The sequence below is a fragment of the Aspergillus candidus genome, assembly GCF_002847045.1.
Source record: "Aspergillus candidus strain CBS 102.13 unplaced genomic scaffold BDW47scaffold_9, whole genome shotgun sequence".
Taxonomy (NCBI): domain Eukaryota; kingdom Fungi; phylum Ascomycota; class Eurotiomycetes; order Eurotiales; family Aspergillaceae; genus Aspergillus; species Aspergillus candidus.
The window spans coordinates 226,486-238,834 of record NW_020194014.1 but is presented as its reverse complement, the minus strand read 5'-3'; the positions used below and the strand labels follow the sequence as shown (position 1 = coordinate 238,834).

At 56.2% G+C, this 12,349-nt stretch overlaps 5 protein-coding genes across 5 annotated transcripts; 3 read left to right on the top strand and 2 right to left on the bottom strand.

Moving 5' to 3' along the window:
• The first annotated feature begins 679 nt into the window (after positions 1-679).
• BDW47DRAFT_101608 (cellulase family protein) lies at positions 680-2,281 on the top strand. The gene has a single exon (XM_024811686.1). It carries the CDS (start codon positions 911-913, stop codon positions 2,195-2,197), a length of 1,287 nt encoding a protein of 428 aa, XP_024674232.1. The 5' UTR covers positions 680-910; the 3' UTR covers positions 2,198-2,281.
• Positions 2,282-2,370: 89 nt separating this feature from the next.
• On the bottom strand, positions 2,371-5,612 carry BDW47DRAFT_116024 (DUF726 domain protein; the record flags this gene model as incomplete). The annotated part of the gene is made up of 3 exons (XM_024814872.1): positions 2,371-4,479; positions 4,855-5,338; positions 5,590-5,612. 3 exons carry the CDS (start codon positions 5,610-5,612, stop codon positions 2,371-2,373), a joined length of 2,616 nt encoding a protein of 871 aa, XP_024674231.1.
• A 42-nt stretch (positions 5,613-5,654) lies between these two features.
• Positions 5,655-7,222, top strand: sec17 (alpha-soluble NSF attachment protein SEC17). The gene is made up of 5 exons (XM_024811685.1): positions 5,655-5,794; positions 5,863-5,986; positions 6,090-6,396; positions 6,461-6,635; positions 6,694-7,222. Exons 1-5 carry the CDS (start codon positions 5,762-5,764, stop codon positions 6,931-6,933), a joined length of 879 nt encoding a protein of 292 aa, XP_024674230.1. The 5' UTR covers positions 5,655-5,761; the 3' UTR covers positions 6,934-7,222.
• A 124-nt stretch (positions 7,223-7,346) lies between these two features.
• On the bottom strand, positions 7,347-10,200 carry BDW47DRAFT_93294 (small subunit rRNA maturation protein TSR1). Its single transcript, XM_024820248.1, has 3 exons — positions 9,984-10,200; positions 9,447-9,916; positions 7,347-9,380 (listed from the first exon to the last, which is right to left on the bottom strand). Exons 1-3 carry the CDS (start codon positions 10,087-10,089, stop codon positions 7,548-7,550), a joined length of 2,409 nt encoding a protein of 802 aa, XP_024674229.1. The 5' UTR covers positions 10,090-10,200; the 3' UTR covers positions 7,347-7,547.
• Positions 10,201-10,365: 165 nt separating this feature from the next.
• BDW47DRAFT_101603 (WDR46/Utp7 family protein) lies at positions 10,366-12,247 on the top strand. The gene is made up of 2 exons (XM_024811684.1): positions 10,366-11,090; positions 11,153-12,247. Exons 1-2 carry the CDS (start codon positions 10,461-10,463, stop codon positions 12,125-12,127), a joined length of 1,605 nt encoding a protein of 534 aa, XP_024674228.1. The 5' UTR covers positions 10,366-10,460; the 3' UTR covers positions 12,128-12,247.
• Positions 12,248-12,349: the final 102 nt, after the last annotated feature.

The following is a 12,349-nucleotide window of genomic DNA, read 5'->3' as shown; positions in this document are numbered from 1 at the left end:
CAAGTTTGGGCATAAGCCTCTCGCTCAATCATGCAAGATTTGACCTATTATGCCTCTGAATAGGGCGCAGTCTGTTGGATGCAGGCCCATTTGATACGGTACTTACTTGGATCCCACGTCATGTGTTCAGATAGCTGGCACAAACACGAGCCTCTGATATAGGATGGTCAGTTGACAATGGTTCGAAATGAAGTAGGATGGGGGGAGAAGAAAAAGAAAGAGGCGAGAGGGACGTGAGAGAAAAAGAGGAAGAAAAGAAAGTAGAGGTGGATGAGAATGGCCTCAGGCTGGCAGGCACTCGAGCTGACCTAAGCGTCGCTCTTTCTCGCTTCATCTGGTCCTTCTTGTCCATTTCTTCTGTTCTACAGTTTCTTGATCAACTTCTGATGATAAGAGAATCTACAAGTCATAAACTGCTTTGTTGAATTGAAATACTGGCCCTAACCGTGGCCTGGCCTGCTATTCCGGTTCGATCACTACATCTTGGGCCTTCTTCGCGTGGAATGCGATATAGAAGACTATGGGGTCGTTGCTATTTAATTCATGGTGAGAGCTGTGGTCATTTGCTAGGAGGTGAAGGGTGTAGCATGCTGGATGCAAGTCTTCTAAGGTAGTTGAGTATCTACAGGGCTGGTGGAATTACTATGATTTTAACTCTATCTTCTGTGGCTGTCCTCTTTATATATATAGGGCGGTATACGGTCACGGACATGATCTACAGGCATTACACCACTAATGACAAACATGACAGCATCCATTGATCCTTGAGTCCAAAGAAGTTTATATTTACTACCGAGAAGCATCCACGATTAGAATCTGCCATTGATCTCTACCATGCAGACGACGTGGGGGCTGCCACTAGAGGGATGATCATTTCCCCTCTCTTACAACGGATCCTACTCAGGATCCGATGCTCCATGAAAACTTGACCTCCTACAACACCCTCGCCATGATGTTCCCAGCCCTCCTATTGCTGTTATCCTTAGCACATAGGGTCATAGGCGAGCTACACACCTCGTCTCGATGGATCCTCGACGACAAGGACCAGCGCGTCAAACTGCGCTGCACCAACTGGGCAGGGCACATGGAAGTCAACATCCCTGAAGGCCTCCAACACCAGCCCATCGACACCATCGCATCCTGGATCTACGACAACGGGTTCAATTGCGTGCGTCTGACCTACTCCATCGACATGGCACTCAACCCCTCCGTGTCCGTGTCAGACTCATTCAACACGGCCGCCTCCGCAGCGGGCGTCCCCCCCTCCGCCCTCCAAGCCCTCTACACCCAAGCATCCAAGCACAACCCCCTCCTCACGACCGCGAGCCGACTCGACGTCTTCGCGGCCGTCATCGACTCCCTCCACCGCCGTGGCGTGTACACCATCCTCGACAACCACGTCTCGCGCGCCAGCTGGTGCTGCAACTTCACCGACGGCAACGGCTGGTGGGACAAAGCGCAGGGCTACAACGACCTCAACAGCCGCTACTTCGACACAGACGCCTGGCACCGCGGGCTCGAAGCGATGGCGCGATTTGCCTCCTCACAAGCAGGCGTAGTAGGCATGTCGCTGCGCAACGAACTCCGCGCGGTCCCACTCATCCAAGACCTGAACGTCCACGCAGACTGGTACGACCAGTTGACGCGCGCAGCGCAGAAAGTGCACGACACCAACCCGTCAGTCCTCATCATCATCGGCGGCGTCTACGGCGGAACAGACCTCTCCTTCCTGCGCATTAAGACCCTAGACGCTGGGGACTGGGCCCAGAAGCTCGTGTGGGAGTTCCATGCCTACGCTTTCTCCCTGACGCAGCCGAACCCCGGTCGTCACTGTAATGTCGCGTCTGCCGAGTACGGCGCCTCCAACGGCTTTCTCCTCACCCAGGAGAAGGACTACACGGGTCCACTGTTTCTGTCTGAGTTTGGCGTCGCCATGACTGGCGGCGGGGAGGAGACCTCCGGCTTGTCGGAGGATGATCTGGGCTACTTGAAGTGTTTGGTGGAGTATATGGAGTCTAATGATGCCGAGTGGGCGGTGTGGGCCCTCCAGGGGAGCTACTATGTGCGCGATGGGCAGGTTGATATGGATGAGAGCTTTGGGCTGCTGACAAAGGATTGGAGTCGCTGGCGCAACCCGCAATTTCGAGGGTTGCTGGGTGGGATGTGGGATGTAACGCAGGGCCCGGGCAAGGAGTAGAGTCCGCGTTTGCATGTTACATGTACATACTCGATGATGCGGGCTGAATGTCTGATATGTACTTGCACTTGTGCTAAATGTGCTTTAATTTAGTGGTAATTGCATATGATTCCAATGATGATATAGTTAAAACAGATATTTTCCAGACCGAGAATACCACCGGTCCCTCCAATTCACGGGTTATTTTGAGAACTCGATTGAGGCACCGGCCGTCGAGGAACGGCCGGTCGTTCAGGCAAGGCCGGCCGCTCACCCTCACTAGACGTAGATCGTCTCCGTGGACGGGCCGGCAGGTGTTCCTGCGTGCGACGCTCCAACTGCCTCTGGAGGCGAGCCTCCTCGTCGGCCGCCGCGCTCTCGTCCACCTGGTGCTTGTCGGGGTCGACACCCGCCAGACGCTCGTTTTGGATGCGCTCTGCTTCCTGGCGACGGGACTTGGCCCGCAGAGCTGCCTCCTGCTGCTGGATCTCCTGGACGTCGATGCTCTGCAGACCAACTTGGTTGAGGATACGTCCGACCAGGAACTGGTACCGCAAGTGGCCGCTGATCATCTTGCTCACGTCGAAGTTCTCCACGCCCGGCACGTTTTCAACTGGCTGGAGCCCTGCGACGCCCATCTGCAGACTGCTGGTCCGGTACAGCAATGCCAGCACGCTGTCGTTTTCGGAGTACACGTTCACCAGTCGGCCATTGACAACCCCACGCAGACGACGCCAATCTTCTGTGTCTGACGGGATGGGAGACCCCATCAGCACGGCTGTCTCCACGATGCCGTACGCCCCGCGCCGCGCAAGGCTTTGCAGGCAGGAGTAGATGACGCGGGATCCAAGGGAATATCCCATCAAGTTGACCGACCGTTTGCCTTGCACTTCGTGAATCAGTGCGTCGGCAAGGACCTCGCCTGCCTTGTCGGCACGAGATTTGGCGACGCTGAACGGGTTGTCGACCACCTTGGTGACCTTCAGAAGGGTCAGCGGGAGGGCCACGGCGCTGAGGAGACCTGCGAAGACGGTTTTGGTGGCGATTTGCTCTCCCGCTGTCCATGCCGCGCTGGTGACGAGCAGGTCCATGGCGTTGCCTAGTCTCATTAAGGGTTCCATTTCCCAGCGCAGCGCGAACATCTCCGAGTCCGAGCCCACAACGCGCCACGGAACGACAAAATCGTCTTTCTCAGTCACCCAGCCCGTGATTCCGATTGTCACCCGCAGGCGATGATCCTCCTGCGCCGCTTCCTTGTCGTCTTTTGGCCGGGCGGACGATCCCCGGATAGGGATAAACGCAAAATCGTTAACTTCACGCGCGTACTGGTCGATCATCTTTCCCGTCATGCGGCCCCCGTACGCCCCAAACAGGCCTCCCACAATCACTCCGCTGCCCGCCAGAGCGCCGAGATATCCGGCCGCGGCCGTCGCGCCCAAACCTAACCCTCCCATCACCGTTCCCAAGCCAGCCGCCACCAGAGGTGCAGCAAGACCACCCGTAACCCCAATCAAGACGGCTCCTGTGACAGACGCGATGCCAACTTTCCATTTTCGGGATGAGTCGCCTTTTTTGCTAGCTTCCGCCGCCTCGGGGTTTCCTGAGAGCGCGAGCGCGTTGTCCAGTAAGCCCCGGGCAACCTTGACTTCGTCGCCGTTCAAGATTCTAATGCAAAGTCCCAAGCTTGACGAGACGTTGAGCATCAAAACACGCGATCTGGCGTCGTAGTGTTCCAAACTGAGCAGGAGCAGGAGCAGTGCGTGAAGGATCAGAAGCCTTTTAGCTTCCGGGAGATGGGAGAGCGGGGTGTCGACCGGAGGATATACACTGCGTAAGCGACCTAAGGAGCGCTCATCCTCGGCAGCCCCCTTCAACGGTTGCTCGTCCTCCTCGTTCCCGATCGGATCCTCAGCTTTAGTTTCGTCCTCGTCGTGTTTGTTGACAACCTGACCAATCCGAAGGAGAACGGAATCTCTCCAGGCATCGAAGCCGGACAGGGCGCTAGATTCAGACTTGCGGTCCTGAGAAGATGGTTGACTGTCGTGCCGTTCATTGTCTAGAGGTGATGAAGACGACTGCAAGTGGCTTTCTTTCTGGCCCTGGTCATCGGCCGGTTGGCCAGCGGAATCGTAGGTTGCCGACTTGGACGGATGGAAATTCCGTTCAATTTTGTGTCGCATATTAGCCGTAATCTGTGCCACTAGGATCGTGAGTTCGGCCCTTTGGGAACGGTCCAGGATGGTGGTGAGGTCCTGGTTCTGTTCGTCCCTCTTCGGAGCAGACTCCTCGGAGCCCGCCCCGAACTTGCTTGCATGATCCTTGATGTTCTTCCACATTGAGCCCAAATGCCAATTAAATCGATCAAAAAGCAGTGATAAGTATGATACCGATCAGCAACCGGCTGTGGGGAAATATGAAGGCGATAGACCCGGGGAGGGGAAAGAACAAGGTTGTCGTCTGTTGATCTGCCTGCTGTCGGAGGCGATGAAATCATCGGCTGACTCAGCGCCCAGAAATCATAGCCACCGTTCGTCACTCTCGTTACTCCGCAGTGTTGCTGCAAACGAACATTGAGCAACATCACTCTCAGCTGAGGATATGAGGAAAGGTAGGAATTGAGTACTCCGTATTACGGTGTACCCTTAATTGCCATTGCCATTGCTCTTGCCTGTGTCCACAACGAAAAATTTCCCCTTCGTCCGTGAGGCATATCCCAGCGCATTGCCGTCCCACGCATCCCCGTCAGGCCGTTCGTTGCGTGCGCCCTCAATGCGCTGGATACGCTTGTGACGTCCAACTACTTGCTCCTTGGACATGGCCGTCTTGAGCTGCTGCAGTCCGATGGTCTTCTCCTTGACTGCCTCGGGGCTTTCGTCCAGAATACTCTGCAAAGGTTCTACGTTCGACGCGTCCACACGCTGGATTTCCTTCACAAAATGGATCTGATCCTCGAGATCTTCCAGCATCTTCTTTTCCTGTTCTTTATTGGAGGGTTGCGGCAAGGCCGACAGACGCAACAGATGACGGAGTTGTTCCGGGGTGACTGACGGCGAGCTTGTTCGGCTGGTTTTATCGGGGAGCAGAGAGTGTGTAGACCAGGTCGGCTTGGCCAGAATTGCTTCGAAGTCTTGCGAATCTGCATTCGACGAGTAGAGTCGGAATCTCGACGGTTGGGAAGGACGTAGGGATCGACGATAGGTCGACACCAGTAGAGACGGAGAGAGCCGTTGACAGCGCATTGTAAGGATTAGGGTACTTATGATGGAATTGAAAAGAGCACGATTGTTGTAAACCTCGAGCAGGAAATTAAGTCTGCGATAAAGAGAAGAGAAGTCTAGAATGAATCCAGTTGACTCTGTTGATTGAGTGAAGAAATTCCAGAGACTCGGTCGATCGAGTGGTGGTTCTCTGACCGCCTGCCGCATTGGGCGTCCATGCTGGGCTGCTCTTACGTCGGCTGTTCACCACCACCTCCAGACTTCGATATCATTTCCAAGTATCCTCCTCCATCCTTGGATTACACGTTTGCTTTATTCCAGTGTCTTGACTCTTTTTGTCCTCAGTGGTTGTTGCAGTTTGTTCATCATGGCGCAAGATCCCCGAGTCCTCATCCAACGAGTTAGTCCTCCCCCCTCTACAAGCCCACTTCCCCCCCGCTTCGGGTGATCATTGACCAAACTCCCCAGGCCGAAAAAGCTCTGAGCGGCGCCACCAGTGGATTCAGCTTCTTCGGAGGCCGAACAGAGAAGTATGAGAATGCAGCCGATTTGTTTACCCAAGCGGCAAATGCCTTCCGGGTACAGAAGCTGAGTAGGCACCCCCCCAGCGCCCCCCGCCTTCCCACGGCCGTCCAGAACCTCTCCGACTTTCGGATAGACATGAGATGCTAACCACCTGTTACTTACTTGTTTAGACAAGGAATCTGGTCTTGCTTTTGAAAAGGCGGCTTCTATCCAGTCCCAGAACCTAAATGAGCCCGATGACGCTGCCAACACCCTTCAGGAGGCCTTCAAGGTCTACCGCAAATCGGACCCCGAGGATGCTGCCCGTGTGCTCGCTAGCGCCATCCAACACTACGTATTAAAGGGCAACCTTCGTCGGGCTGCCACGCAGCAGCAGCATTTGGCTGAGCTGTATGAAATGGAGATGGGAGATCAGAAGAAGGCCCTGGAGGCGTACGAACAAGCCGCCGAATGGTTCGATAGCGACAATGCCGAGGCGTATGTGTTCCACTTCGTCTGATATAGTGTGCCTGTCAGGACACCCAACTGATATCATCTACAGTCTCGCAAATAAGCACTACCTTAAAGCGGCGGACCTGGCCGCCTTGGAAGAAGACTACTACAAGGCCATCGAGCACTACGAGCGGATCGGTCGCTCCTCCATCTCCAACAGCTTGATGAAGTGGTCGGTCAAGGATTACTTCCTCAAGGCCGGTATCTGCCACATGGCCACCAAGGTTTGTTCTATAGCATTCTGCAATTCCACCTACGCCGCAAATCTAACCTCCGAGATAGGACTTGGTCGCCACCGGGCGTGCCCTCGAAAGCTACCGGGAGATCGACACGACGTTCGCGTCGACGCGGGAGCACCAGCTGCTCGTCGACCTGGCCCAGGCCATCGAGAACGGCGACCAGGAGGCCTTTGCGGACAAGCTGTTCCAATTCGACCAGCTCAGCAAGCTGGATAAGTGGAAGACCACGCTGCTCTTGCGAGTCAAGAACAACATTGAAGAGGCGGGCGAGGACTTCTCTTAGACTTCTTTTCTCTTTTCTTTCTTTCCTTTTTTCTTGTCTCTATTTGTTTGTCTCCAATCTATTCCCTTTGGCGTGTGTTTTGTTTTTCCAATAGGGTGTCTGTTTCACATTCATATCATCTATAAACTGGGCCGTACGGTCGCTCCGAGTGTCTGTCTCTACTTTACTGGCGCTCGCCAGTGTCACTTATATGCGGTCATGAATGATTGATTACTTGGCTTCAACGAATGAGTTGGTTCAACTCAACCTAAAATGCAACGGATGGATAGGTACCTACACAGGTAGTCCAGTCAACTAATTGACATACTTCATTTTAACCTAAATCCACCTGCGAAACCCACAAGAGGCAAGAAGCTAAGAATATCATGAAAGTAAAATAGAAAACTCCATTAACATATATCTATAAGAAATGAAAGATGCTCGTGCTTTTTTTCCTCACTTTTTTGAAACGACGTCCGCTCCATTCTCAGACAGACATCGTCTCTTTCAGACGTTAGACTCATCAATTCATGCAGCGGTTTAATTTGGTGGTATCATATCCGTCCAACCCTTTCCATCATCCATCCATCCATCCATCCATTCATCCATACGTTCCTATCCGAAATCCTCTCAGCTTAGGCCGAAGCAGCAACGTCTTCCAAAGCCAGCGCCTTACGCGGAAACACGCGCTTATAAAGACTGATGCCGACAGAGTCGTGCGGGTTGATCTTGCTGTCAAAGGTAGCCTTGAAGTAACCATGGGTACCCAGACTCTCCTTGATGTAGCCGCTGCGACCGCGCTTAGTCCACAGCTGCAGGGCCTTGAACCAGGCGATGTCCTCGGCGTTGAAGAACATGTAGCGGACGGTGACGACGCGCTTGTGGATCTTGAAGGGGTGGCCCGTGAGGATGGAGCGCTTGGCGACGACGCGGGACGGGTCCGGCGCGACGACCGTGCCGGTGGCGATGAGCTCGAGGCGCGAGGGGCCGTTGTCGGCGGCGGCGTCGTCGAGGACCTCGGGGTCCTGGACGCGCTGGTTCTTGAAGACGAGAACCGGGACGGCGCCCCATGTTACGGGGCCGATCCACGTGGCGAGGGCGCTGCGGCCTGGGTGCAGGAAGCGGTCGAACTTGTGCACATTGTTGGGGGTGTTGTCGGCGGAGGAGAAGACGGGTTTGACGACGAGGCGGCGGGGGCCGACTTGCACGATGAGCTCCTCCTTGGATTTGAGGGGCTCCTCGTAGCTCGCGCTGAGGTGCATGTTCACGTTGACGGCGGTGTGCTTGTGCTCGTGGCGGAGCAGCGAGAAGAGGGAGAGGGGCTGCGGCCGGCTGCGCAGGGTTGCGGGGACGGCGCGCAGGTGGACGTCGACGCGGTTGCCGGGGTTCACGCCGCCGATGAGGGCTTCGCGGAGGGTGCGGTTCCTGATGCCCTTGTAGTCGCCGACTTGGAGGAGTCGGCGCCAGTCTTCGGGCTCGTAGGGACGGTCTTCTGACGTCTCCCAGACGCTGGTCTTGAGGCTCTTCAGGCCGCGGAAGCGGGCCAGTCGCTCGCGCGCGAGCACGTTCGGGTGCAGTTCGATTTCATCGGGGAACTCGCGATCCTCGTCTGCCTCTTGGCGGCGGCTCGCGCGGTACTCCTCCAGCTGGTCGGCTTCGTCCTCCGGGGACCGGTCCTGGAACATCTCGGATTGGGGGTATTCGGTGCCTCCAGCCTCGGTCATGGCGTCGCCGGCATCGGGGAACACGCCATCTTCGGGGGCGCCGGCGGTGTCCATGTCCATCTCTTGATCCTCGTCCATGTCGGAGACGTCGGAGCCCGAGTCAGATACGTCTTCGAGGTACCAGGCGGCTTGGTAGTCGGATGTACCCCGAGGCAATTTCTTGGGCTTTGCGGGGATATGGGCATCATCGTCAGAGAAGTAGTGGTGGTCGTCCAGGAGTACGCCTTTCCGCTCAGCCTCGGGAACTTCCATGGTGTCATCTTCCATCTCGATCTCCTCCGGTGCCACAGTGGCCAGGTCATCGCGGTCGTCGGTGGGCACATCAAGGACTTGCGTCGACTCGGTCTCGTCGACATTCATGGTGTCGCCGCGCTTAGCCCGCGCAGAGGGCAAGGGCGCGGCTGTGATAGAGTCGACTTGGAAGTCGCCCCAGCCGGGAATATGCACCAGACGGTCTGCTTTCAAACCCTTCCCACGGACCACACCCGTCACGACAACGTCATCCACCACTTCGGAAGTAGCCTCGGGCCACTGAACATTCTCGATCAGCATCCAGCTGCGGTCGTCGCGCCAGTGGATTCCTTTCGGCGTCGCAGTGCAAAGAGACCGGATGGCGTTGGAGCACTCCTGTCGGGAGTCGGTGGAAAGAACCTTGTCGACGGCGGGGAAGAAGTGGTTCATGAACGACTTCAGCGACCCGGCCACCTGTGGGCGTTTCTTGGCGGGGTTGATCTTATCAAGGCCCTAGGAACAGCCCAGTCAGCGCGACATGCTCACCCACGGGAAAACTTGGATACCGAATGTACTGACCTGCACAAGCGCAACCACGTTGGAGATACCCTGACCCTCAACCGACCTCAACAGCATCTCGCCCTCTTCGTCAACCTCCTCCTCGGCGGAGAGCACAAACACCACGAAGTCGGCCATGCGGCACACATCCAGCGCATTCATGAGGTCATACTTGGCGGGGATGTACTGCAAGCTCTGGCGAAAGCGAGCAATGTGCACGCGGGAGACGGAGTCATCGGACATATCGCTCGAGGCGTCGACACTCTCGTTCAACGAGCGCACGACGGCGGGGATATCGATATCGGGGGTGAGGGGAACGATGGCGACATGGCGGGGGGCTCCATGTTGACCGGCAAAGACGCTGACCGTCTGAGCCTTCTCCTGATGCTTCACCTGCTGTCTCTGGCGGGCCTGGTTGCGACGATCGAGTTTCGACATGAGCTGTTGGTGGGGGGTTTTGCGCGTGCCCCGCTCGGATCTCTCGACTTTGCCTATGGGGTGTCAGTTGCCGGGGAAGATTATTGGAGGATATAATGGTTTCGTGACATGATCACATACCCTTCTCCCTGTCCTTCAGGGTTCCCTTGGAGGCATGGCGGGGTTTGTAGGATTTGTTGGCGCTCTTGGTGGTGGAGCGATGGTGGTGCTGGGTGATAGGCGCCATATTGGCACCGCCGGACCCTTTAAAACGGAATGGAAGGGAGGCCAGGGTGGATATGTACAGAGTTGAAACCCTGTCCAGTGGATAGAAAAGCGATATAAACTTAAATCAAGAAAAAAGGCAGAATAGCAAGATATCGTGGAGAATCAACAGTCCCAGACCAGAGACAAGCTTAACGGAGGAAAAAAAATCGGGCGGTGGACGATCAAGCGAAGTCTTGGCGGGTTTTTTGACCCGCAAAAAAAAGTTGCTGCTCTTCGCATCGCCCGTTCGTTCCAGACAAAACGCTCGACTTTGCGGATTTCCCTTTTCTTTGGCCTTCGTCGATATTTCAAGACTAGTCCAGTTCATCCTACCGATTTAAGTTCTCATCCATGCCCGACTCCGCGCCCACCACGGCCGTGGCGCCCGCCCAGCGCAAAGAGAACAAACGGCTGGCCGAGGCGCAAGAGAAGTATGGCCGCGGCAAGGCCATCCACACGCAGGGTGTGCGAGACAAAAAGCTCCGTCGAACACTGAAGGGCGTGGAGGAAAAGTACCAGGATGCGGCACTGAAGGCCAAAGACGCGGAGATCCTGCTGGAACACGATGCGGGATTCATCGAGACGGAAGGCGAGCTCGAACGCACGTACAAAGTCCGCCAGGATGAGATCCGCCAGAACGTGGGCATCGAGACGGCGAAGAAGGGCTTCGAGCTGAAGCTGAACGACCTGGGCCCTTACCGGCTTGACTACACGAGGAACGGAAAGGATCTGCTGCTTGCGGGCCGCAAGGGACATGTCGCGACGATGGACTGGCGGGCTGGCAAGCTGGGGTGCGAGCTCCAGCTGGGAGAGACGGTGCGGGATGCCAAGTGGTTGCATAATAACCAGTACTTTGCGGTGGCGCAGAAGAAATACATTTACATCTACGACCACTCGGGAGCGGAGGTGCACTGTCTCAACCGGCATCTGGAGCCGCTCTTCCTCGATTTCCTGCCCTACCACTTTCTTCTCGTGGGCGCTGTAAGTCTTGTTCAGTCCGTTTACAAAAAGCTTTGACAGACGCTGACTTTAACGATGTGTAGCAAATGAGCGGCCACCTCAAGTACACCGACACCTCGACGGGCCAAATGGTGGCAGAACTGCCCACCCGACAGGGCGCACCCACCTCCCTCTGTCAGAACCCCTGGAACGCAATCATGCACGTCGGCCACCAGAACGGAACGGTGACCTTGTGGTCGCCAAATTCGCAAACGGCTCTCGTCAAAGCTCTGGTCCACCGCGGTCCCGTGCGGTCAATGGCCATAGACCGTCAAGGTCGATACATGGTGTCAACAGGACAAGACATGAAGATGAACGTCTGGGACATCCGCATGTTCCGCGAAGTGCACTCCTACTCGTGCTACCAGCCGGGTGCGTCCGTCTCGATCAGCGACCGCAACCTAACAGCCGTCGGCTGGGGCACGCAAGTCAGCGTCTGGCGGGGCCTATTCGACGCGGCGCTCGCCGACCAAGGCAAAGTGCAGAGCCCCTACCTCAACTGGGGCGGCGACGGCCACCGCATGGAAAGCGTACGCTGGTGTCCCTTCGAAGATGTCCTGGGCGTGACACACGACAAAGGCTTCGCGAGCATCCTGGTCCCCGGCGCCGGCGAACCCAACTTCGACGCCCTGGAGGCCAACCCGTACGAGAACACCAAGCAGCGCCAGGAAGCGGAAGTGCGCGGCCTGCTGCACAAGCTGCAGCCGGACATGATCTCGCTGGACCCGCACTTCGTCGGCAAGCTAGACACCATCCGCGACAAGAAGAACCGCGAAGAGAAGGACCTCGACCGCCGACCCGAGGATCCCATGGAGAAGCTGAAGAACCGCGGGCGCGGGCGCAACAGCGCGCTGCGCAAGTACCTCCGCAAGAAGGGCCGTCGCAACGTCATCGACGACAAGCGCATCAAGGCCGAGATGCTGCGCAAGGAGCACCAGTCGCGGGCTCGCGATCGGTTGCAGACGGAGCGGGAGGATCTGGGACCTGCGCTGGGGAGGTTTGCCAAGAGGGAGGTTTGATCTTTTCTCTCCCCTTCCTTGTTGTTTTCACTTGTCTGTTTTTTTCGAGAAGGGGTGCGCTGTCAGATACCCAAGACCTCTCATCGACTCATGATATGTGTGCATTTGTGGCGTTTTTCTACGAGATCAAAAGTTTGTAAATCTAAAGTGAATGAATCTACCACCTCAACCACCCTGATATACTAGATCCGTCACACCCACATAAGCCATCGTCAACACGAT

Bases quoted from the DNA above. Each gene is read 5' to 3' on its own strand.
- BDW47DRAFT_101608 (XM_024811686.1), top strand. From the start codon at position 911: ATGCTCCATGAAAACTTGACCTCCTACAACACCCTCGCCATGATGTTC.
- sec17 (XM_024811685.1), top strand. From the start codon at position 5,762: ATGGCGCAAGATCCCCGAGTCCTCATCCAACGA. The intron at 6,397-6,460 runs GTATGTGTTCCA...TATCATCTACAG, and splicing joins GATAGCGACAATGCCGAGGC to TCTCGCAAATAAGCACTACC. The intron at 6,636-6,693 runs GTTTGTTCTATA...CCTCCGAGATAG, and splicing joins TCTGCCACATGGCCACCAAG to GACTTGGTCGCCACCGGGCG.
- BDW47DRAFT_93294 (XM_024820248.1), bottom strand. From the start codon at position 10,089: ATGGCGCCTATCACCCAGCACCACCATCGCTCCACCACCAAGAGCGCC. The intron at 9,917-9,983 runs GTATGTGATCAT...GACACCCCATAG, and splicing joins CCTGAAGGACAGGGAGAAGG to GCAAAGTCGAGAGATCCGAG. The intron at 9,381-9,446 runs GTCAGTACATTC...GGCTGTTCCTAG, and splicing joins ACGTGGTTGCGCTTGTGCAG to GGCCTTGATAAGATCAACCC.
- BDW47DRAFT_101603 (XM_024811684.1), top strand. From the start codon at position 10,461: ATGCCCGACTCCGCGCCCACCACGGCCGTGGCGCCCGCCCAGCGCAAA. The intron at 11,091-11,152 runs GTAAGTCTTGTT...AACGATGTGTAG, and splicing joins ACTTTCTTCTCGTGGGCGCT to CAAATGAGCGGCCACCTCAA.